General features: G+C 40.0%; 1 protein-coding gene across 1 annotated transcript in view; it reads right to left on the bottom strand.

The window, feature by feature from the left end:
- The window catches only part of Pi4KIIIalpha (phosphatidylinositol 4-kinase III alpha), a 266,913-nt gene that overhangs the window by 202,369 nt on the left and 37,726 nt on the right, over positions 1–26,818 (bottom strand). The window contains exons 4-6 of the mRNA XM_067159006.2: positions 15,716–15,977; positions 15,047–15,221; positions 6,518–6,695 (exon numbers count right to left, since the gene is read on the bottom strand). Of these exons, the coding sequence (XP_067015107.2) occupies positions 6,518–6,695; positions 15,047–15,221; positions 15,716–15,977 (615 nt within the window). The remainder of the gene's footprint in view (positions 1–6,517; positions 6,696–15,046; positions 15,222–15,715; positions 15,978–26,818) is intronic.

The raw sequence follows: 26,818 nt of genomic DNA, 5'->3' as shown, positions 1-26,818 counted from the left end.
CCTTTTGAGTTTTCATCTTTATCTTCGTCTCCTCTTTTTCTTATTGAAAGCAACTGTACTCAATACTCTCCTGCAGACTTGCTAGGCCTAACGCATAAGAGGATTTTCTTTCAGGGTTTACTCCCTTAGCCTTTGAGGATTGATGATTCTCTCCTCAATAAGATTCACATATCAAGTCTGAAGTGGTTTGGTCACATGAAGAGGATGCCAGTAAACAGAACTGCAAGGAAGGAATTTGACAGAAAGGTAGAAGGAAGACGACCTGTGGGAAGTCTACGAAGGAAATGGATAGATTTAGTTAAGAGCGATGTACTGCTAAGAGGTCATGATTGGGACAAGTTGGTGGAGGAAGAATGGTACAAGGACAGGATGAGATGGAGGAGGCTCATATACCACACCCGGGAAACTGGAGATGGTTTAGGATGATGATGATGATGATCTTCGTCTCCTCTTTCTTACTGCTTGCTCTTTCCACACTAACCTGTAGTGGTTTTTATTCTTTTACATGCTCCCAATATCTTTCTACATATTCATTAATTTAGCGTATGGTATGAATTACAGAAATTGCAACTGAGGGTTATAGAACAGACATAGAATTAGGAAGACTGACATGTGTACTGTACGTATACAGGGTGGTCAGAAACGTGAACCGAGTATATAAGCATTAGAGCGTCGGTCATCTTCTGTGGTGTTCAATCCGAAGATTGGTTTGTAGCAGCTTTCCATGAACTCCGGTCTGTGGCTAGTCTCTTGAAATCCAAGTCATTATCACAACCTTTGTCGTGAATGACTTATTTTATATATCGTAGCCGTGGTGTACCTCTACAGTTCTTTACTTACACACTGTCCTCCAGTATTGCGTACAGAAGACTTTCATGCCCCAAGATATGTCCAATCCAATTGTCTCTTCGGTGAGTAAACATATTACATAAACATGACTTCTCTCCAATCCTTTTCAGTGTTTTTTCATTAGTGACTTTGTCCACCCATGGAATTTTCAGTATTTTCCTGTAGCACCATATTTCAAAAGCTACTGTAAGTTTCTTATCAGCCAAGTTCAGAGTCCAGGTTTCACTACCATACATCAGTACGCTCCACACATATACCTTCACAAGACATTTCCTGAGGCTCATACTAATGTTTTTGCATGTAAAGAGCTTTCCTTTTTTTGTTGAGCACTATTTTGGCTTGGTTAATGCGGCTGACTATTTCTATTCTGCTTCTTCCATCTGCTGTTATTTTGCTACCAAGGTAAGTGAATTCCTGTACATCTGTCAACTGTTCTCCATTTAAAGTGAAACGAGAAGGTTCATACTGCCGGCTACAGAGAAGGACTTTGGTTTTCATTTTGTTGATCTGTTGAAGGTGGATTCCGTTTCTGCCTTGGTCACACTAATAAGTAATTTGAAAAAAAATTACGATGATACTTCGGCGCCATTGTCATTTTATCAGCTGCTGAAGTTAGCCAATCAGATTGCTTTACGAGGTAGTGTTGCTAAATCCACACGTGGCTTGGTCGAGCTTGAGAGCCACGACAAAGATGTTGATTCCCATACGGAACCTGAAATATTTCTTCCAAATTAGTAAATTTATAATAACCATATAGCTGGCCCATTATTGGACATTATAAATTTTCCAGTTAACTCAATCCTGATTGCCAGAGCTTCGCCCCAGTGTGCTAAGTTGGGCTCATCAGTTGGTAAATAGCACATCTACCAAGACGCATGGCTAGTGAATACCATCCACCTTCAACAAATATAACGTGAAGATCAACAAAATGAAAAACAAAGTCCTTCTCTGTAGCCAGCAGTATGATCAGATTATCATCTATATAATTTTGTGTGGCTATTTCTAGCCGAGTGCAGCCCTTGCAAGGCAGACCCTCCGATGAGGGTGGGCGGTATCTGTCATGAGTAGGTAACTGCATATTATTGTGGTGGAGGATAGTGTTGTGTGTGGTGTGTGCGATGCAGGGATGTTGGGGACAGCAAAAACACCTTGTCCCTGGGCCATTTGAATTCACCAATGAAGGTTAAAATCCCCGAGCCGGGCGAGAATTGAACCCGGGACCCTCTGAACCGAAGACCAATACGCTGACTATTCAGCCAATGAGTCGGACAGATTATCATCTGACAGCCAGGCAGGCATCGATTTTTAAAAATGAGACAAGTCTCTAATAGTGCATTGGCACTGTTGGTGCCTCCAAGTGGCCTACGCAGTGGTCTCCACGGTATTCACTAGCCATGCAACTTGGTGGGTGTGCTATTTACCAACTGATGAGCCCAACTTGGCACACTGAGGCGAAACACTGGTAACCAGGAATGAGATACTGTAGCTGGAAAATTTATAATGTCCAATAACGGACCAACTATATTGGCATTATGCTTGAGAACCATGCCGAGAAATGAGCATTAACCCATATATGCCCACAGGGTCGAAAACGACCCACAATAGTCATTTGCCATCATTTATCCCCATGCATTCGTTTTCGACTTAAAATCATGATTATGTATTTGTCAGCATGTTGGCTATTATTGTGAATGTGTGATTGTTGATTTGAAGCTGTATCGTTTGCCTTGTAACTGCAAACAGATTGCTGTGTTATATCCTTCAGCATAGTATTGATGCAGTGTGGCAGAAAATGTAAGTTGACAATTTTGCTGTTTATTATTTTAGCTTGGTTCTTGTGCTCTTACTTAGAGTAAAGAATATAGTTTACGACTACATGTCACAAGTTTTTTAATTTTTCTATATGATCATGTAATAAAACGAGATATTTGATATGGGCCGTTTTCGACCCTGTGGGCATATAAGGAACCTTTCATGCATTTCATAAAATATGATCATAATTGCGCTATTGCTCAATGATAAGATATAGTTTAGTTTCTTTGCGTTATTATTGCAACGTTTTTATATTTGGGAAGAGGGAATTATCACGGGAATCTATTACCGACTCGGTACTAAAACTTAAGAGTTCTTCTTCTCATGTTTCCGAGTTTCCCAAACAGTCTTATAACTTTTGAGATTTTAGAAGAGCTTGAAAGGTTATCTTCCAAAGAAGAGGTTTCAACTATTGATGTGGCTATACAACCTCCCGCTGAAGAAGGTCATTGCTTCAGACAAAAGGTGTAAAGGCAACAGGAACTGTTAGAAAGGACCGTACAGGACACTGTCCACTAAAGGGAATTGATGTTATGGGCAAGGAGCCTAGAGGAGCATTTGGCACCATGATAAACAAGAAACACGGTATCAATGCAATTAGGTGGCATGATAACAACGTTGTTACGCTCCTGTCAAGTGAGTACGGAGTTCATCCTATTCGACCCACGCAAAGGTACTCTTCAGCACAGAAGGAAGGAATTGCCATTCCTCAGACATTCGGTTTTCATCAGTACAATGGTTATATGCGCGGAGTGGATCAAATGGATAGCAATGTTGTTGTGTACCGGGTTGGAATTAGGGGAAAGAAATGGTACACACCGATTGTATTTTGGCTGCTAGATGTTTCTGTGAACAATGCCTACCTTCTAGCTCGTTATTCTATCATTTCGTAGGGAACTAGCTAAAACGCTTCTTCTGAAATACGGAGTTGTGCGAACACAACCCGGCCCATCTACCCGATCAAGAAATGTCATAAAGAATGTTCCAGAAATTGCACGCAAAAGTGGTGGTCATATGATTACTGTGGGTCAGAAACGTAAAAGATGTGTTTCGTGCAAAAGTAAAACCACGAAAGCATGCAAGAGATGCAATGTCGCGTTGCATGATAAATGTTTCTTAAAGTTTCATGCATAGCTTTTCATGAAGACTGAGACTTCAGTGTAAGATGCACACAGTGCTTGTAACTTTCTAGTGCTGCAATATTTTTGTGAATGTGTTGTAATTCACCATTGTACTTGAACTCATAATTACCTGCGTAATAATATGTGTGTATAATTGTAATAAACAAAACAATAACATTTCACACAATAATAGTTGTCTGTATTAGTAAATAACTGTAAGATATGTTATGACAACAATTTAGGAAAAGGTAGTTTATATGCCCACAGGGTCGTTTTCGACCCATGGCCAATCAGACAGTAACGCTAATAGAAACAAAAAATCAGTGTTGCCATTAACCTAATATCACTAAAAGAAGCAACAAATGTGAAAATGAGCGCTTCATTCAAAAACAAAAGTTGCGGGCATATATGGGTTAAACACTAACACACACAGTGCGTTTCAGCCAATCCCACCGTAGCATGCTTATTAACAGTACATGTTTCATCCTTATGAGGGACATCCTCACCTGAAAGAAGATTGAGTAAAGGAATGTGAAACGATGTTCACCAAGCATGAAGGAGGAGTTCTCCCCCTGACCCTGTTGGATGCACAGTGACCTGCTGTTGTACTTGTGTTTGTGGTTGAGCACAAAAGGTTCATCCATATAGGACTTAGCCTTTCAAAACATGTCACCATAAAATTCTTCTAGAATGTCGTTCAGTTTCATTTTTGAGAGATGTTCCCTGCTAATTGCAACGCTATATATTCAAAAATGTCTACCACTTGCACATCACAAGTGCGCACAATATTTGGATATTTGTTGCAACATTGATTCAATTCTTGCATTATTAATAATCAGTTGAAAATAAACTTTAAAAAAAAAGAGTTTTTATAGTGTGTATTGTACTGTAACAGTACTGCATTTTCCTGGAGCACTGGCTAGCAAATAGTTACTCAGTACTTTTTTAAAAATTTCCCATATCAATATATAAAAAAGTGTTATTTTAATTATGTGTAATTTAAGTACTGTAATCTGTATAGCTGAAGATGTCCCACAGAGGGACGAAACATTTACAACATTTCAATATGACGTATTTTTAATATGCCATTTAAATTTGGTGATTCAATGTATTATAATTCGTAATAATATTATTTGCTCTACGTCCCACTAACTACCTTTACGGTTTTCGGAGATGCCAAAATTTAGTCCTGCAGGAGTTATTTTACGCACCAGTAAATCTACCAACATGAGGCTGACGTATCTGAGCACCTTCAAATACCACCAGCCTGGCCCAGAGTAGAACCTGCCAAATTGGTGTCCCAGTGCGTCAACCGTCTGAGCCACTCAGCCAGGCTATCCCAATTTGTATTGAAAGGTGGTCTTAATGCATCTCTTAAAAAGTGAATACCATACTCAATGGCGAGGAGTAGTACGGTATGCACTACGTGTCAACATACCGTAATAAAAACATTATAGCCACCACATGACTGTAAACATGTTTGCAATACGACTGTATAGGTAAGTCCATCTACTTCTCACTTGTTTTATTAACCAGTTTGATCGGAACTTTCTCCATCTCCATGAATAAGCGGTAGCACGCTAGCTGTTGGTTTAAGGGGAGACTAAGTTTGATTCCTGGTCAGGCTGTATCGTGGCTAGTTCGTTCCAATGGCTTGGGAAGTGGGTTTATTTGCCATCTCCGTAATTCACAAATAACACCTTCTTCCACAACACACACAGTACCTCACACGGCAAATGCTGCCGATCCTACAGGGTGCATCTGCCCAAGTAAACATGCATCCAGGTTACAATAATTACACAAATGTTATATCAGATACTATATGGAAGAAGAGGATCACCGTTTTTGGTCACATTATGAGGACACCAGAAACCAGATTACCAAGAAAAATTGTAGAGAAACTCTGGAATCTGAAGGAATAAGTAGGATGGATTAACGAAAATTAGAGGGGATAATAATAATGTTATTTGTTTTACGTCCCACTAACTACTTTTTAAGGTCTTCGGAGACGCCGAGGTGCCGGAATTTAGTCCCGCAGGAGTTCTTTTACATGCCAGTAAATCTACCAACACGGGGCTGTCGTATTTGAGCACCTTCAAATACCACCGGACTGAGCCAGGTTAGAGGGGATATAGAAGAACTGGAAATAACTCTGGATGCTTTGCAAAACAAAACATAAAATTTACAGAAACTGAAAAACATAACATTTACATTTAAACCAAAAATAGGCAAATGACATACAATGAAAAGAGTATTTACAGATGCGGAATGACAGAAAAGATCAGAATGAATGAAAAGCTATGGGCAATTCGGAAAGAAAACTTACTGAAGGAGATGACCAGAAAATTATTGATGAAGTGGTCCAATGAGGCCGAAAAAGCAAAGGAAGACCAAGAAGAATATATCAGAACAGCATGGAGTGGCTGCGCATATCAACGCTCTAAGGCTTGGAGCTGAGCTCTGTATTCAGGAGACGAGTGGGTTCAAACTCCACCGACGGCTGTCCCGAGAATGGTTTCCTGTGGTCGGAACAGTTCAGTTTCATAGGCCAACACCGATTCCTTCCACCTCCTTCCCCAGTTTCATTAATTTCATCTTCATTAACTCCTCAAAAGAGGTTGACGTTAGGAAAAATATCTGGTTGTAAAAATGTGCTACATAATTTAATCTCACCTCATCCCTGGGAAATGGGACTAAGAGGTAGACATACATACAGTTTATCAGAACTCTAGTACCTTTTTGGTGCTGTAAGAGTTCACGCAGCAGAGTCACCATCACGAGGTTCATGGTCTCGCTGAACGTTTTGTAGGGGAAGATTTTTATAGCCCCAGTACCGTAGACTTCTGCAGCCTGATCATCCAGGAAGTTCAGCATATCCTTGGTCAGTAACTTCTTAGCCAGAGCCAGGATACTCTAAAACAAAGACATACATGCAATTATCACTACATGTTAATAACTCTTAGAATTTATAACCTGTGACGAAGTTCGGTGAATGAAGTCAGAACGGTTGATCCAGCAACACTGGCGACACGCAACGCTACACCTGTGTAACAGCAGGTTTTGACCGCCTGCTCCCAACATTGTTCAGTTGAGCATCGTGTGTGTGCCGTGTAAGACCTGTTTGACACAGTGCGTGTTTAGTGCACTGCTTCTGAACTGCGAACAGGAACATGAACGATCAATGTACAGTTTTCTTTTAAGCTTGGCAAGACACCGAAAGAAATGCATGCGATGCTGGTACGTGTTTATGAAGGTCAAGCACTGTCCTTGAAGTGTGTGTACAAGTGGTTCGCCCGTTTTTGAGGAGGCCGGGAAAGTGTTTCTGACAACCCCCAGACCGGCGACCGCAGTCAGTGACGAAAACATTGAGAAGGTGAGGACTTTAATCACGAATGATCGGCGATTATCTGTGCACATGATAGCAGATATACTGTAGATTAACCGTGAATCCGTGCGACAAATCGTTATGCAGAAGTTAGAGAAGAGGGAAACGTGTTCTCATCTTGTGCCATATGACTTGACAACGATCAGAAGTAGGCACGTTTAGAGGCTTCACAGGATTTTGTTGAAACAGCGAACGAGACACCAAATTTCTTGAACTGTATCGTCACTGAGGATGAAACCTGGTGCCTCAGTTCAGGCAAAAAAGGGGGTGGTGCAACTTGAACATCCCCCATACTCGCCAGATCTCAATCCTCCAGACTTCTTCCTATTCCCACGACTCAAACTCGCTTTGAAAGGAAAGAGATTTGATGATATTCCTGACATCCAACGAAACGTGATGAGACTTTTGAACACCATCCCAAAGGAAGCCTTCTTGCAAAGTTTCCAGAACATGTATCGCCGATCTCAGCAGTGTATAGTTATGGGAGGGGACTATTTCGAAGGACAGTAAGGTCACTGTCATGCATTGTTCATCTATGTTGATAGTACAGGACTATTCACCGAACTCTATTGTCACAGGTTGTATATATTTCAATAGGTATTAGTTTTTATTATGTACAATGACCAAAAACTGCTGATTATCATAACATGTTCATAACTGAGGGGTCCGGAGAAAAAGAGGCACATGCCACAAAATGAGAAGTTTCCAGGAGAGATAAGTTTGTGTACGTCTGTGTTAAGAATGAGTCATAGAAATGAATTTAATGAAACTTTCTTAAAAGGGACAACATTACACACAATCTATTAACCTATTTGCAACATTTGACGAGCTGTGGACGCGCATGGTGTTTCAGCACGTGAATCAAATGACAAGCTCAGCTCACAATGACGCACTGTCTCGCTTATCTTTGTATATTAGATTCCCTTCTCAGTGTAAGTTCTGTAAGGAACTAGAGGCATGTACCGTTGGTAAAGGCATGTACCGTTGGTAAACAGCGCTGTCTGTATTTCTGTATGACAATGAGATTGTTGAACAACAGTTTATTTTTATTGGTATTCAGTATTCATTTTGCAGTAGAACTGGCACTGCAATAATTATGAGATTTTGAATGCGTTCGTAGACATTGTTTTAGATGCGATTATGATGATACATCTTGGAAAATCAATCCGAGTTTGAGGGTTGTGACGGCAACAGTGAAAGTTATTCGAGTGCAAAGAGTACTGAATAAGGTGAGAGTGAAAATGCCATGCTAGGTCCTTCCAAACACGCACAGCCAGTGACACAACTTCCAAACGTAAGATAAAGAACCCACTGGAAGGACATCGTAAAGATGGAAATTTCAGATCGGGGAATAAGACAGAATGGAAGAGGCTCGCCAAAAGTGACACAAAAGAACCAGTGATTGGAAATTGGAGAATAAGGACAATAATCCAGACATATATCCATTTTGTGGATACAGGTGTGTTTCAGAAATACTTATGAAAAATTCACAGTCCGCCCACCGTCCGAACTTGATGTTTTTAGAGAACATGGATCGGCCCCTTTTGAAATTATTTCAAATTAAACAGTTGTATCGCAGCCAGTGTGCGACAGCCAGCACATTTCCTATCTTTGCCACTAGATGGGAGCTTCATTCATTCCATTCCTGACCCGGTTGAATGACTGGAAACAGGTTGCGGATTTTAATTTCATTCATCACAGCCGGTGTGCCCAAGCAGTTGGTATGGGACACATTAATGAAAAAAACAAGTTAACAGTGTGGAAATGCAAATAATAAAAGCTATGTACAAAAATTGTATTAGTAGTGTGAAGACTAGTATAGGTTAAACAAAATGGTTTAAAGTTGAAACTGGTCTCCGACAGGGAAGTGTACTATCCCCCATACTATTCATCAGTCATGGATGAAATTCATAAGAACATTAAACAGATATTGGGAAGACAGGCAACAAAAGCCATGATATTTGCAGATGATAAAGTGATATTGGGTGAGGTTGAAACGGAAGTGCAAAAACAAGTACATGTATGGAATCAAGAGATAGAAAAATTTGGGATGAAAGTAAGCACAGAGAAAAGTAAAACAATAGTGATGACAAGGGGAAGGAAGGAAGGAAGGAAGGAAGGAAGGAAGGAAGAGGAAAGATAAAACTGAATGGTAAAATTCTGGAAGTGGTTAAAAGTTTCAAGTACTTGGGAAGTGTGATCACAGAAGATGGAAAGATAACCGAGGAAATTGGGAAAATAATACAACAACCAAACGGCTTCTACCAGAGTGTAAGGAGTATTTTGTGGAACCAGGATGTCCCGAAGAAATGTAAGAAAGTATTATATTTAACCTATTATGAACCCATACTAACTTATGCAGCTGGATCGTGGACTACAACAAAACGAGAGGAGAGTAGAATACAGGCAGCGGAGATTAAATTCCTAAGAGGTATCAAAGGCAAGACCAGAAGGGATAGAATTAGAAATGAAGAGATAAGGAAAAAGACAGGAATCTTGAAACTTCAAGACAAGGTAGAAACAACAACAAAGTTGAAGTGGTATGGGCATATGATGAGAATGGGAGAAGAGAGAGTGCCAGAAAATTTTTTTTTAGAGAAATGAACAGGAAAGAGACCACGAGGAAGACCCCAAAAGAGATGGATAGATTCAGTGTGGGAGTAAAACCAGAAGATGTACTTAAAAAAAGGAGAAGGGTGGTGGAGAGAAAGGCAGTGATGGAGATCCTTGATTCACAACCCTATCCGGGAAGCCGGAAACAAGAAAGGAAGATGATGAATGAAGATGATATCGCACCCAGCAGTCATTCAAGAAATGAAGAATGGGTAAGTCATAACTTGGCATGAATGATAAAATTTAAGTGAATTATCTTCATTAGTTAGTATTTTATGCAAGTTTTTGTGTGACAGGTACACTCAAACTACTGGCACGCAAAGTAAATCTGATTCCACAGCCATTTATTGAGATTAGAATGGCTTAAATATTGGCTAAAACATTATCACTTACTGCACATTTACTATATATTTTAGTAATAATGAGAGCAATGAATGTGAGCATGTGCCCTTCGTGTTTGGTACAGGAAATGTTTCAGAAATCCAGTATGATTTTAAATAAGAAGGTGGCAAATGGAGTAGGAATTAGTTTAAGTATTGATGACAAATTCAAGCTTATATCATTGCAAGAACAGTGGCTACACAGAGTGATCAATGCAGTTTAGAAAGATGGCTAGTGATTGGAGCAAGGGTGTCATTATCCCCCTGTTTAAGGAAGGAAATTGCCAAAAATGCTCCAACTACCAGGGAATAACACTCCTTTCTCATGGGCTTAAGATTCTTGAGAAAATATTAGAGAGCAGATTGCGAGTCATCTTAGAGCTACAGTTTGAAGAGGAACAGCATAGCTTCAGGCCTAACAGGTCCACAACAGACCTAATCTTCAGTGTCCGTGTGTTAATGAAAATATATTGGGAAAAAGGCAAAGATCTGTTTATGGTTTTCCTTGACAATGAAAAGGCATATGACAGCATTCCAAGAGAGAATATATGGGAATGCCTGAGAAAAAGGATTGTGCCAGAGGGACTGGTGAGGAAAGTTCAGATGCTGTACGAGAACTGTACCAGCTGTGTGCGATTGGGTGACAGACATTCATCCTGGTTCAAGACCGAAAGTGGAGTCCAGCAAGGCAGTGCACTATCCCCATTATTGTTTATCACCATCATGGATGACATAATGAAGAACATCAAGAAAACCTGTGGTAAACTAAGTGCAATGCCCTTTGCTGATGATGTTATGATCTTGGGAGAAACTGAGGAACAAGTACAGTCGAGATTTAATGAATGGAAGGTTAAGTTCTAGGAGTTCAATCTCAAGACAAGTGAAACCAAAACAGTAGTGATGGCAATAAACAGAGAGGGACGACCAGCGAACATCCTGCTAGGAAACCATCCATTACAAAATGTGGAATGCTTTACATACCTCGGCAGTGTAATATCTCGAGATACACTAGCCACAAAGGAGGTGGCAAATAGAGTGCAGAAGAGCTCTCACTTTTACAGCAAGTACGAATACTCCTCTGGGATCCCAAAGTACCAACAAAATCAAAGCTAACGATGTTCAATCAGTACTTCATACCAATCTTAATCTATGGTATTGAAACCTGCACCATCACTAAGAAATACTCATCAAGGTTGCAGGCATCTGAGTTGAAGTTCCTTAGGTCCACAATTTAAAAAACCAAACTGGACAAGTTGAGGAATGATGTGGTGAGGAAGGAAGCTGAGATTGTTACATCATTGTTAGATCGGATCAGCATATCCAGACTGAGGTGGTTTGGGCATGTAATGAGGATGGAACCAACGAGGACAGCATATGTTAACTTGGAGCGACATGTGGCAGGGAAATGGATGGTGGGAAGACCAAGAACCCACTGGATGGACATCGTAAAGATGGACACTGCAGATTGGAGAAGGACACCGGAGGACGTAATTAACAACAGAATGTATCTCAATAAGAAAGAATGGAAGAGGCTCGCCAACAGTACCTGGGAAACTGGAACTGTAAAATGATGGATGATGCTCATCATTGCAAGAACCGGAGAGAGAGAGAGAGAGAGAGAGAGAGAGAGAGGGAGAGAGAGAGAGAGTGTTTTTTTTTTGTTCCTCATCTATGTTTTCCAGTGCGAGTCTTCCAGTACTGTCATCACACCTCAGTGACTGGTAAACGAAGCAAAAGTGGTATAAACTGCAGTAAATTCTGCAGCCTTTATTTCTCATCCATTGGGATACTTCTAAAGAACATGCACATAATTTCTACACATGTACCGTTTTCTTCTGTTCTGTAGATGTTTTCTTTCATTATCATTACACTGCCACTTTGAATTTTTCTAGTGGTTTAATGTCGCACTAACACATCGAAGGTTTTGAGCTGTGTTTTATCGCTGACCTCCCGACTATTTAAAATAAGGCGAACACACCTAGCCTACATTGGGAACAATCACCAAGAACGGGACTGCTAAAATGAGATGAAACTGAGAATGCTGCTATTCTAAAATTTGAAATTCATTGGCATTTTTCCATCACATGTTGTCACATACACTTCACCTGGCATGTTGTCCCCTCTCAAACTTCGATTTTCAAGTTTTTTCGCTCCCCTCCTAGCCATTTGTGGTGATGGTGACTACAAAGATAGGCTGTCAGTTCTGAATTTTCAACGCAGTGGTTTTGTCCTGTTTTTTAATTGTATCAAACTGCAAAATTTTTAGATTAACCCGATGAGTGCTACGCCCGCCTATAGATGGGTTGACGCGGCCGGTCCACCACTGCTACGCTTGTCTATAGACGGTGCGCGAGAATTTAAATTTTTTTGAGCTTCCAGGTTCACTTTCGAGTGCGAATTTGATCTCTGACGTGTTCTGCTATCTGTTAGACATTATGTATAACTAATTCATCAGAGATTATAGCTTCGGGAAGTAACTTACAGAGCTTTTTGTAGATGTCTGTGGAGTTCAGCTGTGATGTAAACAAACATGGCGGAACAACAGGCTAGTTTCTCTTGCAGTGATGTTATTTTGGATCACAGAATCTTTCAGTTATTAATCACAGCGGAAAGTGATGATGGAGATGATCATTTTAATGAATTGTTAAGCGATTTTGAAAGTGAGAGTGATAGAGAGAGTGCCAAAAATATTGTATGTGAGAGAGAAACAGAGCCGCCTCCTAAACGAAAGAAGAAAAACACGGTGAGTACAAAAGCTATTTTACCACTATTTTCGTGGCAGACAGATTACTTTTCTTCACCAGAGTTTCAAGTAATTGTAACAGGCTCTGAGGGCCAAATAGTGTTTGATGACAACCCGAAAACTATTGATTTTTAGAAACTTTTGTGCCAGTGGAGTTGGTGCAGACAGCTGAACAAATTGGCATCACCAAAAACTAGTAGAAAACATTTAACTATCACCACATTCCAGGTTTGGAAAGTATTTTAATATCAACTTATATACTTGTAAGAAGTTACATGTGTTAGTTGCCTACAGATTTCAGGAAATAATATTATTTTGGGCTCTTTACTTTGTATAAAGATAATGCACGCCTGGGCACACAAGTGTAATTTTGTTTTCTCTCGAAATAATATTGAACATAAGTGTAGGATTTTCCATTTGCATTAGATTTATAAACAACCAACAATTATAAACATTTTAAGCTAATCACTACATTGATAAGTTAAAAATTGAGGCTTCCACAAACAATTTTACATACGAATGAAAAAACTCAGCACTGAGATACCAAACAGTCAACTGGTAACTCAGCACCTAAAAGGTAAAGAGGTCTGCAACCTTACTATAAGCACTTACTGTTTCTTTGTCTGTATCATTTGTTTTCAATTCTTTTCTTCTTAGGTGTAACACACTTTTTAGATTCAATTATGTATAATATTAACCCTTTTTTCACCGAATTTGTCTCAACGAGTTATTTATTGCTCCATCTAATGATGGAATTGTGTTATGTTTTGAATAGGAGGATACATTTAAAAATTGTCCTTTGTTAAGTGACAACCATGAATACGGAATGATTCTAATATCTTTCAATAGAAATCGACAAGATGCAAAGCCGAATCAACGGCAGTGAGAGCGCTCCAAGGCCAGAAATAATTCGGGACTCGTTATTAACTAGAATACTGATGCAATCTTTCAACTTTACAATGATCATTCAACCGCAGGATGTCCCTTGTTAACAGCATTAAAAATTGAATTTTATGTTTCACAAACGAACACCACATGTTACGCATTTTAAGGATTTATTCAAGAGATTCTCAACAATACGGAACAGCAAGAAAAATACAGTATATATAACACTTTCATCTGTAGTAATTACAGTGAATTACAAAGAACTTTTGGGTGAACATTATGAGAAACTATCACAGATTTGATATAAAAATTAAAACATTTTTAAGGTCGGTAGATACGAACACGATTAATTGTCCCACAATCAACCCACTTCCCCTTCCACCCCTCCCCCACTCTTTCCCTAGCTCATTACATCACCTTAATGACCAACAGTTTTAAGTTTTTATGCACGTTCTTAGACAATTTTACAAAAGGTATGTCTTAGTACATTTTTATTGTTTTCGCCTAAACAAGGGCATTTGTAGCTGATGATGCTTGTATAAAAATGAAACATGTACTACTAACTGAAGAAATTACTTAAGATTAAGGCAATAAATATATAATATCGATCCATCCATCCATTATCTAAAGGCTAAATGCAGCCACATCCCACGGTCTTCAGCAGTCCTTTTCATAGTGACATAGGAAGCAGAACCCAGCTGAGTGATTATGTTCCTAAGGTATGAGAGATGTGGTCTTCCTCTCGACTTCTTCCCTAGGACCTTGCCTTTGAAAACATTCTGGAGAAAGGTGTTATGTCGTAGGACGTGTCCAAAAAATTTAGCTTTCCTCCGCTCTATTGAACAAATTAAGGTCCGTTTCTCATTAACGTCATTCAAGATTTGGATATTAGTCTTCTTTTCAGTCCAACTCATCCAATTTATCAAATTCTCATTATAAGTTGTTCATGGCTAAAGAAAGGCTCCACATTACTGAAGAAGCACAGCAAATTAGTAACTGCAACACAGGAAGAAAGTATGATGTGGACAGAGTTGGGTAGTATGTGACTGGAGGAATGATAGAGCTAGTCTTGAAGATACAAGCGGTACAGACAAAACTTACATTTTATTTACGTAGATTTGCCTCTATGGAAACGTGAGCAGCCACTTTTATTTACAAAAAAAAAAGTAAAAGTGGCAGTAACTCATTGATGTAAAATGTATTATTCTTGCATTTCGATTTAATTCTGATCTTCTCTTCAGAACTTACAGTTAATTACCTGAAGGTGGACGATAGAAAACTGGACGACAGCTCGTTTCTCTGGTGATTCCACGAATTTCATATGAGGAAACTGATTGAAACTGGAACCATACTTATTGAAGAAGTATGTTGTAGGGTCATACGGGACAGACTGGTAGCTCTGCAGTGAATGGCGCTTCAATGTCGACACAACTCTGAAGAAAAAATAAATCACACACTTAAGGGCTGAAGATTAGAGTTAACAGCATGGAAGTAGAAAGACAGGAATATGAAGAGAAACACAATGAAAGGTCCGTGCAGGAAAAGGGAGCAACAGAAAAGTGACGACAAAGATAAACATGAAAACAATGAAGGAAAAAGGGACAATCTTCACACACTAACTTGCCTTCTCTTCCCTACTTGTCGCTGTCTAGGTCTCTGCCACATGAGTCAATAAGGGTTCATAATACATTTTGTACATTATCTCTTTATACTTCCTTATTCCAGACAAGGTTCCTTATTCATGTGGTATCAATGTGTAACAAATTACATCCAAATCAAACCATTGCTTTTTGGCTGCTTAACTTCTTATGTCAGCAAGTGGAGGTTTACAAGATGCGCATGTTCATGCCGTCTACAAAATAATACATGGAAACTACAGTTCAACGTAAGGACTTCAGTCCTTTACTGTCCGTGAGGTTTAACTTACGGAGCCTCAGCGGATTCGTTGCTTCCCAGGGATACTACGTCAAGAGAGGGTAGGTTCCCCGACAGTGACCGTGGGATGATGGGCCTGAAGTTGGAGAAGCTCCTCTTCTTGTTGAGCTGACCAGCTTCCGGAGGGGAGACTGCAACGGGTGGTTCCTGGCGCGGAAACAGGCGACACAGGAGTGGGGGATCGTGAGTGCAGAAGCGGCCCATGGAGCGGGCCAAGCCAATCAGGATAGGAACTGTTGACTTGCATAGAGTCACTGTAAAACAGAAAAATAACACCATCAATTTTTTCTTCTATCAAAATGTAATACCTGCAAAGCAAACAACTGAGGATTAATAATAGAAAGGAAAAAAAAATGTTAGGAATTTCTGATGACTGCTGATCGTTGTAATTATTGGCCCAAAGAATTTCTATGAGGGCCATTCAAAAAGAAATGAGCCAGAGGCTATTAAATGAAAACCTGTACCGTTATTTCAAAAGTATTGCTGTTGAGGGACTTGTCCCACTGTGATACAAGGCAGCGATTGGCAGTCTCGTAAAATTCCTGGGGCTGCATTGTGAACTAGTTCCCAACGTACTGCTTGACGTCATCATCTGAGGTAAATCATTTGCCTCTCAGAGCCTTCTTTAGCTCACCCTGGATTTTTTGGGTCATGGCGACCCTGCATGCTTCCACTGGAGACTTTGTCGTTCTGACTCTGGTTTGAAGTGATGACACCATGTCCCGCGCCTCCAGCAACCACTCGCGACAGGAACTCATCGCCTTCCTTGGCATAGCACAGCAGATGTTCAAGAGAGAGGTCCATTCGACATACTTCCTGTGCTGGTTGAATACTGAGACACCCATCGGGCGCACTTTTAGTGAAATTTCAATCTGTCCTTAATGATGGCGTGAACACTTCTGATGCTCACTCTGACCTCTGTGGCAATGTCTGCTACCGTAACTCGACGGTCTTGCATAATGAGGGCATCGACCTGCTGGACAATGGCATTAGTAATGCAGTGTGGTGTTCCAGATCGTGCATCATCGGCCAACAACATTTGTCCTTCCCTGAATCGCTTGTGCCAAGCCTCAACGCTTGCAATGGACATGCAATGTTCTCCCTACACTTGTGCCATTCTTCAATTCATTTTTTTCCCCCCTCTCATTCGTGCTGTCAGGAAACGCTCTGCACCCCTTTGCTTTTCTTCTGAAGCCTCCATTTCACCGCTGTAAGCATGACTGGGTGCAGTGGACGATCAATGGGTGCACATGCTCGCTCTGTCGCCATATGGTGTGCACCCATGTCCCTCCAGAGGCGAGTTTAGGACCTCAGTGCTCTTACAGGGACCACACCTTCTTCCGCAGGCAATTGCATTACCATTCTTTCAGCGGTAACTACATACACTCCATTCCTCAGTCACTAGTTTAAAATAAAATAATAATGATTAGCAGTACATAATATTGTAATTAAATAATAATTATGTACTTAAGCTATATTATTATTCATGTTGTTATTATTATTTTGTTTTAAACTAGTTACAGAGGGTTGGAGTGTATCTAGTTATGGTTGCCAAGTGATATTCTGTTTATGTTTAAGTCCTATTGTTTTTACTCTGAAAATGAAATGACAATCCACAGCCTGTTTCTAGTCATTTGACCAGGTCAGGAATGGAATGAATGAAGCCACTATGTAGTGGCGAGGATACGAAATGTGCCAGCTGCCAAAGCCTGTTGCACTCTCTGGGGCAATGATAAATGACACAGATGAAATGAAATGTTAATGGAGCGTATTGCTGGAATGAAAGATGACGGGAAAAACTGGATTACCCGGAGAAAAACCTGTCCTTCCTCAGCTTTGTCCACCACAAATCTCACATGGAGTGAACGGGATTTGAACCACGGTATTCAGCTGCAGCGGTGAGAGGCCAGCATGCTGCGGTTTTAATTTTATAGCCTCCAGCTCGTTTCTTTTATAATGGCCCTCATACATAGTTTTTAATTTCCAATGCCTACTTTTACTTTCTCATTAAAGAATTTATACAAAGGAGTTTACAGCACACGTCCATAGACAAGAAGGACACAGAACATCACCAGTGATTTTTCAGTGTTGTGATTATTAGATAAAAGTCAATATGGACCAATTCTTTATTATTTATTTACAAAACTTCATTCAGTTGAAAAAGTATAATAAAACAAATGAAATTATAATTTTGGTTTACAATAATTTTGTTGATTACATTATTCTCATAATGTCTTTACACTATATGAGTTATAACATGAAGCAGTAATTTCTCAGTAATGAAATGGAACCTCATAAAGCCAACAAAGACTCAGCCGAGTGCCCCGTGGTCACCAAACCCCACTCCTAAGTTAACAGCCCCTGGAGCCCATTTTTGTTGCCTCTTACGACAGGCAGGGGATACTGTGGATGTTATTCTACCGCCCCCACCCACAGCAGGATTTTCTTAATGCATCCAAATTTTAAATACTGTATTCACTTCATACACAACACACATTTTCTTTTTTTTTTAAATAAGTTGTATCCAAAAAAATATAAAATATATTTTCTTTCCCCCCTGCCAACAAGCAGCTCAGGAAACTAAGTTGAATCCAATTAATGGATCCAAATTTTATGTATTTATTTTACACATAATTGGTTTCCTTTTGAGGGGGGGGGGGGGGGGGGAGGGGAGCATAGACACCTGGCCCCTCCCACACACAGCTTAGGAAAATGCATTGAATCTAATTCAGGATAAGATTTTTAAAAAAGGGGGATACTGCATTTCATACTTTTCAGGTATGTTTTTGTGTACGGTACATAGAAATACATACAAATATACAGGGCTGTTTAATATATATATATATATATATATATCCTACACTTATTACCATCAAATAATGTTATTTGCAAAGAAATATTATTTTAAAGAAAAAATTTGCCCACAGGAAGAGAATCTATTTTCATTGCCAATAGTTCAATTATTCTATGGATCTAGTAGTTCTCATACAGTCTCCTAGCAACATAGAAACAAATAAGATTGGAGGTTATACAAGATGAATCTTACTGCTAATGACATAGGATTCATAAGTTATATTTCTTAATATTTATGTCTGAATTATTGACTAACATGATACAGCAAGTCATTCATCACTCACAAGCATATTCTCATAGGATGAGCTGTTTAGATTTTTCCAAATAACAGGCAAGTACCTTACAAGTTTAATGGTAACAACATAAAATATTTTTGTTACTTGTTTCATGATGAATCCATTTAACGGTGGTGTAGTTCAGTAACAGTTTTATAACCTGTATTTTATATTCTTTGGACACAACTTATTTTATAAATGCATGTAATAACTTAAGAATGTTTAACATAGCAAAGGTTGCTTTTATCCTGACCTTCTTTCCCATATTTCTATCTTTTCTCATAACCCTTAATTACAATCAAAGATAGCCATTGTTGTTAAACATTTATCTGGATCCAATCTTAATATGATATGTATAAATGAAACAATAGCAATTTTTCAAGACATTTTTAGTGTTGTTTTAGCACTTTCAAGCTTTTCACATTTAGGCAGACCATTTCTTGGTGTTCGACTTGCGAATATTGATGACAAAAAATCTGAGTCATGTGATGCTTTCTGGAGGGACAAAAGGCACAATAATTTCTATAGCACAGGGTCCACAGTTTGTAGGTGGTTTCCCATTCAAAACATTGCTTATACATACATACATACATACATACATACATACATAATTATTATAGACTGTTATGCCTTTCAGCGTTCAGTCTGCAAGCCTCTGCGAATTTACTAAATGTCGCCACAATCCTCGATTTGCAACTAGTGTTGAGGCCTCATTTAGTTCTATACCTCTTATCTTTAAATCGTTAGAAACCGAGTCTAACCATCGTCGTCTTGGTCTACCTCTACTTCTCTTACCCTCCATAGCAGAGTCCATTATTCTCCTAGGTAACCTATCCTCCTCCAGTCACCTCTGCTTATCACAAAAACAAATAATTATCTGGATTAAAGCCACTTATTTATCACTAAAACAAAGCCAAACTTTCTGCCAAATTACGTTGGCCTTCATTAGGGCATGCGAAGTTCTGCATCTGACAGTGATCATAGAAATTCTGGAAAGAACGTGGCCTCCCCACTAATTGGACTCAGGTATCATTACACTGTGCTGTGGTGGTTGGGAGTGAAGTTACTGATTCACCGCCCTCTGTCGATGGTTCCTGAAGTATGTCGCGCTATACCATGGTGGTGTTATGCATGTATTTATGGAGAACAGGTCTCCATGTATTTGATAATTTGAAGCTGTCTTCCCTGTTGAAGTTATTTGGGCGCAGCTCTATCTCTATGGCTTCCCTCAAAGTCAAGCATAAAAGTCTTTTAGAGGTGGGATGACCCTCACCTGGTCAAAGAGGATTTGATGGTCTGTATTGTAGAAGACTGGCTTATAGTATCTTCTGTGGAGGATGAAAGAGTAACATTCTTGACTGACCTGACGTGCCCTTACACCACCAACTCTGCCAAAAAGCAGCTCTCCTTCGTACATTATTTATTAGGGTGAATAAAGTTGCAGACACTGATAACCGCTCGAGTGCATTAAGAGAAATCACAACATCCATGAAGAAAAATGGCTATACATCAGGAGACATAGCACGAGCTGTGAAGATCAAGGAGCCTAATTTATTTATTTTACATGTCCAGGATATCAATTTTACATACTGTAGTTAGAGAAATCTGTAAGTATATAAACTACATTACTAAATGGAATGTGAGGACCAAAATTCAGCAGTCTTCATGGCCTTCATGCTGCAACTTTCAGGCAGGTTTCTGCAGATCAACAGATGTTGTGGGTCCTGTAAATCACCACACTTGCAACGCTCGGCTTCAGATTCACCTTGCATCGGGACACTGCAGTTCTCAGCATATTTAATGTCTTCCATGTACCATACGGCAAATGATAGCCCGCCGCAGGTATCTCCTTAACATTCCCCCAGTGCTCTTCAGGTAACAAATCTCACCACAGTTGGAGTTGACGTTTACTAGGTGATGATGTAATTGCCACTGTTGACTGCAGGAAGCTCTTTCTTGATCTTAGCCTTGGAAGATGTTTACGTCTGTACAGGGGATGTCTCGGATCAGATTCCTGCTTCTTTTTCTCTATTTCCGCAGCTGTTCTTGTTCGTATGTCTGGTGGTGCTATTCCCCTGATTTGATATATTTTACGGATAGAAGTTGGCCTTAGACATCCTGTCACGATGCGTTCAGTCTCATTCAGAGCTACATCACTAATAGGGATAGTACAAACCAGGACTACAGAAAAAAAAAAAAAAAAAAAGTTATTCCTTCCTTACGTGCAGGTATAACTCACAGAATAGGGCACATTCTTAGGAAGTATAATATAATTCCAGTTTTCACCACAGACCAGAAGCTCAAATCCCCGTTTCACCAATCAAAGAAAAACCACCTCTTGAAACATTGGGTGTCTATGAAGTTCCATGTGTTTGTGGTTGCTCACATATTGGCATGACAAAAAGGCTTGTTAGCACCAGGGTGAAAGAACACACCAGGTCAGTCAAGAATGCTATGCTTGACTTGTGAGGGAAGCCATAGAGACAGAGCTGTGCCCAAATAACTTTTTTTTTTTCCCCCCCTCCCTCGGTATTTGCTTTACGTCGCACCGACACAGATAGGTCTTATGGTGACGATGGGATAGGGAAGTTATGAATACAATGCACGAAAAACTGTTTGTCTTTTGCAGCAAACCATTCATCGAGCATTTTCCAACTTCCTTGAAATTGCTGAACTGCTGCTCTGCGAGCACGTACCTCATTGATATGAAGAAGTGATAGATGGCGCCATGTTGGGGCAGTACAGTGGGTGCAGAAGGATATCCCATCCAAGCGATTTCAAGGTGTCTTTCACTGGTTTTGCTGTGTGAGGCGGCGCAATGTCGTGTAACAAAATCACTTTGCCATGTCTTCTGGACCATTCTCGTCGTCTTTTGATCAATGTGTGATTTCAATTAATCATTTGTTGGCAATAGCGCTGTGCATAAACGGTAACGCCTGCAATGACTCATCTTCATACTTTTCGGTCTACCAGAGTGCGCACGGTCTTTCACATTGAAATCACCGTGTTTAAAATGCTGAAACCACATCTCACATGTTCTAATCGATGGAGGTTGTTCATCATATGTTTCTACCAGCAAACCATGACTTTCCACAGCCTTTTTCTTTTGATTAAATAAGAAAAAGCCATGCATGTGCAAATGTTATTTTCAGGCACAAGTGTTGACATGATCACCGAACGATACAACACAGACGCTAGTGTTTGGCGGACACAACTTGTGTGTGTGCTGGTAGGTTAATATCAGACGAACAAACTGACATACGTGTGAAATTCAAATGCTGTGTACTGTTCGCTGGTGCCAACTCTTAGTGAACCCGGAAAAGATTTATGCATACATCTGGTAAAGAAACCTCTTCTGTACAACTGACATTGTGTATGGTAAATTATCACTACCGGAACTTGTTTACTGATAAAAAACTGAAAGATTTTCTTTCTACCCTTCCTTGAAGGTTACCTATAACGGTAGTCAAGGTCTTTGTGTTTGCCTAGTCGATAAGGAGGTGGGCGGGGAAGGAGTTGCAAGCTGTCTTGTTACGAATTCCCTGGCAACTCACATACCCATCGGACAAATGTAGGAATACAATAGCCGCTGTTTCTCAACTGCAGTAATAAAAGGGGTCAAATGCTGAGAGTACTGTAAGGAATATTTTGAGCATTTGTGTAGGAAATCACACATACTCAGTGTCTAAGTATGACAGACCTTCAGTAAGATGCAGTCTTAATTCAGGACGTATTTTTTGTAACAAAATGTGTGTCAAATGCCTGGCTGAACAGATTATAGGTATCTTGCCAGCCAGGGTTTCAGTAGTTCTGATAAATATCTTCTGTGCAATGCCTTTTCCTAGTTGCGAAGACTTTTGTGGCAGCAGATGATAAATTTATTATGGTTATGTTCAGAAGACCAAGGAAATACAAACTGGCCAACAGTATGTTCTGTGATTCATCGACATGCCACTACTCATTTGGTCCAGTGCGTCTATTGCTCCCTTAGCTGGAAAATTTATAATGTCCAATAACAGATCATTTGATATTATAAATTACTCATTCGGGACAAATATTTCAAATTCCCTATATCATACTTGTAATTCAGACAGCAGCATTCCTCTACTAGAGAAACTATCCAACCAGCCTCAACTATGGCTCTTGGGAGCATGGGTTGGTGATCACGGGGCCCTTGGCCAAGTTCAGGCATTGCTTCCACTTACTTGTGCCAGGCTCCTCTCTTTCTTCTGTCCTGTCGACCTCATTTGGTCAACTCTTGTTCTTTTTCGACCCAACACTATTAGAGCACTCGAGGCCTAGGGAGTCCTTCATTTTCACGCCCTTTGTGGCCCCTGTCTTTCTTTGGCCGATACCTTCAGTTTTCGAAGTGTTGGACCCCTTCCATTTTCCTCTCTGATCAGTGTTTCATCAAGGCCATCAGGCAGGCTAGATCAGTGGTGACTGACTGACGAGTAATGACTGATTTATGACTATGCTGGGATTCAATTTCAGAACAACAACAAACAAAAAAAAGCCAGTACTTAATTATGTTACCTCTGTCAAAAACTTCCTGTAGGATTCATCTGCGGAATCCCCAGCCAGTCATAAACAGACGACTGAAAAGGAAACTCCAGAATTCATATCCTGGATGCCCCCTAGCTGAGTCTGGCATAGTTTCAATTTACTAGTGCCAGGCTCCTCACTTTTGTCTTTTACTGCAGTTGCTAGAGGGGTCCAACCTCATATTAAATCAGGTAGTTCTGATTTTTTAATATCTTATTCAGGATGGTTAGGGAGTGAAAAACACAAGTTTTCATCATCCCCATCCCTTTCTTTTGCCAATATCTCCAATAAAACAATATTGACCAACACTATCGCTGGTCAAAAATTACAGTGATGTGATATGAATGATGAATGCTATTGAACAGAAAGTTTTCATGTACTACTTTACTCAATCATATAAATATTTTTTATTATCTCTTGCTTACAGAAATGGTGTTAACACAGTAATGTGCAGTATGAATTAATTCAAAGAACTGGAGGAGTAAAGAATAGAGAACAGACAAACACACATGCACACATGGAAAGGAACATTCTACCAAGGTAAGAACAAAATAAAACCACTTTTCCCTATGCAAAAATCAAATGTTCATAAAAATGTCTCTAGATCATGGTCATCCATCACCGGCTGCTAATTTCAGATGACCATCAATCATAAGGCATCATAGCCAGCCCGGTTGCTAGGATTATATTTCCATCACACTAACTTCCATAACACAAATTTGCAGATGACCTCCAGCCTTTAGACATATTCATCATCATCATCATCATCATCATTTCCCATTATCCAGTTGTAGCCGGGTAGGGGCAAATATGGTTCCTCTCCACTTTCTTCGGTCTCTACACCACTCCTTCTCCAACACTGTGTCCTAGTCCAGGTTTATTTCTCTAACACTGCGTTGGATTGTGTCCTTCCACCTCAATTGTGGTCGTCCGCGGCCTCTCCTTCCTTGCATTTCCATCACCTATTTTGGCATTCTTTCATCACTCATTCGCTTTATGTGCCCAAACCATCTTAATCAGCTCTTCTCTATTCTATCATTCATTTTTTCACAAGACATATTATGTCAATAAAATAAAGTCACGTGGATTGTGAGGCAGAAATAAGAGTAGGTCTTATACTGAATCATTACCAGCATCATGACGCAACCTTCCTTTTAGACGGAATAAAGCCACAGGTGTTTATAGTTTGTGAAAAGTGTGACATGGTAAGACGTATATATTTGATACCCACAAGGTCCCTAGAAAAACAAAAGGTTTTCAAATCATTCTGAGGGGGCCAAGCTGGGAAAGGGGGAGCAAAACTGGGGCGAAGAATTACGAGGGCAAGTCAATAAATATCTGCAATTTTGCTCTAATTGTCTTTAGGTTGGCTCTATGGTGTTGTGCCCTTACCAGCCACTAGATGGCACCGTTGTCTACGTCTGTGGTAGGTTTCAGCATTATCAGATTAGTACAACTTGCGCTGATGCGACATTAAAATGACCATGCTACTCTCAGTTTGCACCAAGCAAGAAGACCATTTTACAATGAGTTTTTTGCGGTGTTAGGGTGTACCAGGAGTGGAAATTCATACAACAGTCCCTCGTTTGTTATTCAGGATCATATCACGCACTTGTTCAATATTGGCATCAGTTACGGCTGCAGATGGACACCCGGACCTTTCCTCATCCTTCATGCTCGTGCAACCCCTTTTGAATTGTTCAATCCATTGGTAAACACTTTGCTGTGGCAAAACATTATCCCCGTATTGTGCTCAAAATCTTCTATGAATTTCCGCTCCGGGTACACCCTCAAACCACAAAAAAAAAAAAAAACGGACTACGGAACGCTGTTCTTCCTTCGTGCAAACAGAGAGCGGTGCGGCCATCTTTACATCGCAACAGCGCGAGCTGTACTGATCTGATAACGTCGAAGTCTACCACAGACATAGACAACGGTGCCATCTAACAGCTGGTGAGCACACGATGCCATAGAGCGAACCTAAAAACGAGAGCAAAATTGCAGAAACTTACTGTATTGCCTACGTAAATTAGTAATAAGAGGGCAAACTTAAGCATTTTGTTTAACAAGTGGGATACTTATTTCTTTCCAAAATAATGACCCATAGTTTTCATGAGCTTAAAACTTTCTTGAAGGTTCAAATTAACTTTTACTATCAAACCCCAAGAATGTGTTGCGGAAAATGTTTGAAATATAATTAAGGTAACGTATTTTATATTACTAAATGGAAGTTAAACTGTAGTGATGCTTAATAATAATAATAATAATAATAATAATAATAATAATAATAATAATAATAATAATAATAATAATAATAATAATAATAATAATGGCACATGGCCTCCAGAGAGGCCTGGTGCAGGTCTTCTGAGTTGAGCCTGTGGGCACCTGGCACATCTATGAGGATGGGGCTCTACCTAGGATGAAATCTAATGTTGAACCAAACCAAACCAAACCCTATGACGCAACAGCCCCGAAGGGCCATGGCCTACCAAGTGACCATTGCTCAGCCTGAAGATCTGCAGACTACAAGGTGTCATGTGGTCACCACAATGGATCCTCTTGGCTTTATAGACCGGGGCTGCCATCTCACCGTCAGATAGCTCCTCAATTATAATCACGTAGGCTGCTTGGATCTCAAACCAGCTCTCAGATGCAGGTAAAAATCCCTGACCAGGCCGGAAATCAAACCCGGGGCCTCCGGGTAAGAGGCAGGCATGCTATCCCCACACTGCGGGGTCCGCTAATCTAATGTTCAAGCCTGACAAATACCCAGCCCCTGAGCCAGAGGGAATAACCAATAAATGTTAAAATTTTTGTACTGGTTGGAAGCGATGTGATTGGCTAACTTCAGCAGCAGATAAAATGACAACGGCATGAGATATCGGATTATATTTTTCTAATTATTTATCAGTATGACCAACCCATTAACAGTGATATACTTGGTTCACATTGTTTCCAACCATCCTGTATAAAACATTCCTGAGTGATGTGCTGAACAGTGTCTATCAGCCCCACATCCACACTACCTTCTTCAGTTTATCCTAGTCATTTCTGCAGTTGCCTGAGCCACTGTGGCTCATTCTGGTTTCGGTCACACGGGTTTAATGCCGAATGTCCTTTCTGATGCCATGCGAGTTTCGAGACGAAAATCTCAACCCAGCATTAACTGGGATTTGAACCTCAGCCTTCTGGATGGGAAGCCAACAGCTAAACCACAGAGCTAATCATGCCCCCCACCACCATCTACACTGTAGAGAAATTGTCTTCCATTTGCAAAGGAGGTCCCCACGTACTCCATTATCCTAATAATGTTGACATACAGATGCTCAGTTATTTTGCTTACAAGAACAGTATATAGAAAGAGGAGTTTTGCATCTTTAAGAATTTCTATAAATTTTTTTTTGCCATTTATTAGGAAA

Source organism: Anabrus simplex, chromosome X (genome assembly GCF_040414725.1).
Source record: "Anabrus simplex isolate iqAnaSimp1 chromosome X, ASM4041472v1, whole genome shotgun sequence".
NCBI lineage: Eukaryota > Metazoa > Arthropoda > Insecta > Orthoptera > Tettigoniidae > Anabrus > Anabrus simplex.
The sequence above is the reverse complement of the archived record's forward strand: the minus strand, read 5'-3'. Positions and strand labels throughout refer to the sequence as shown.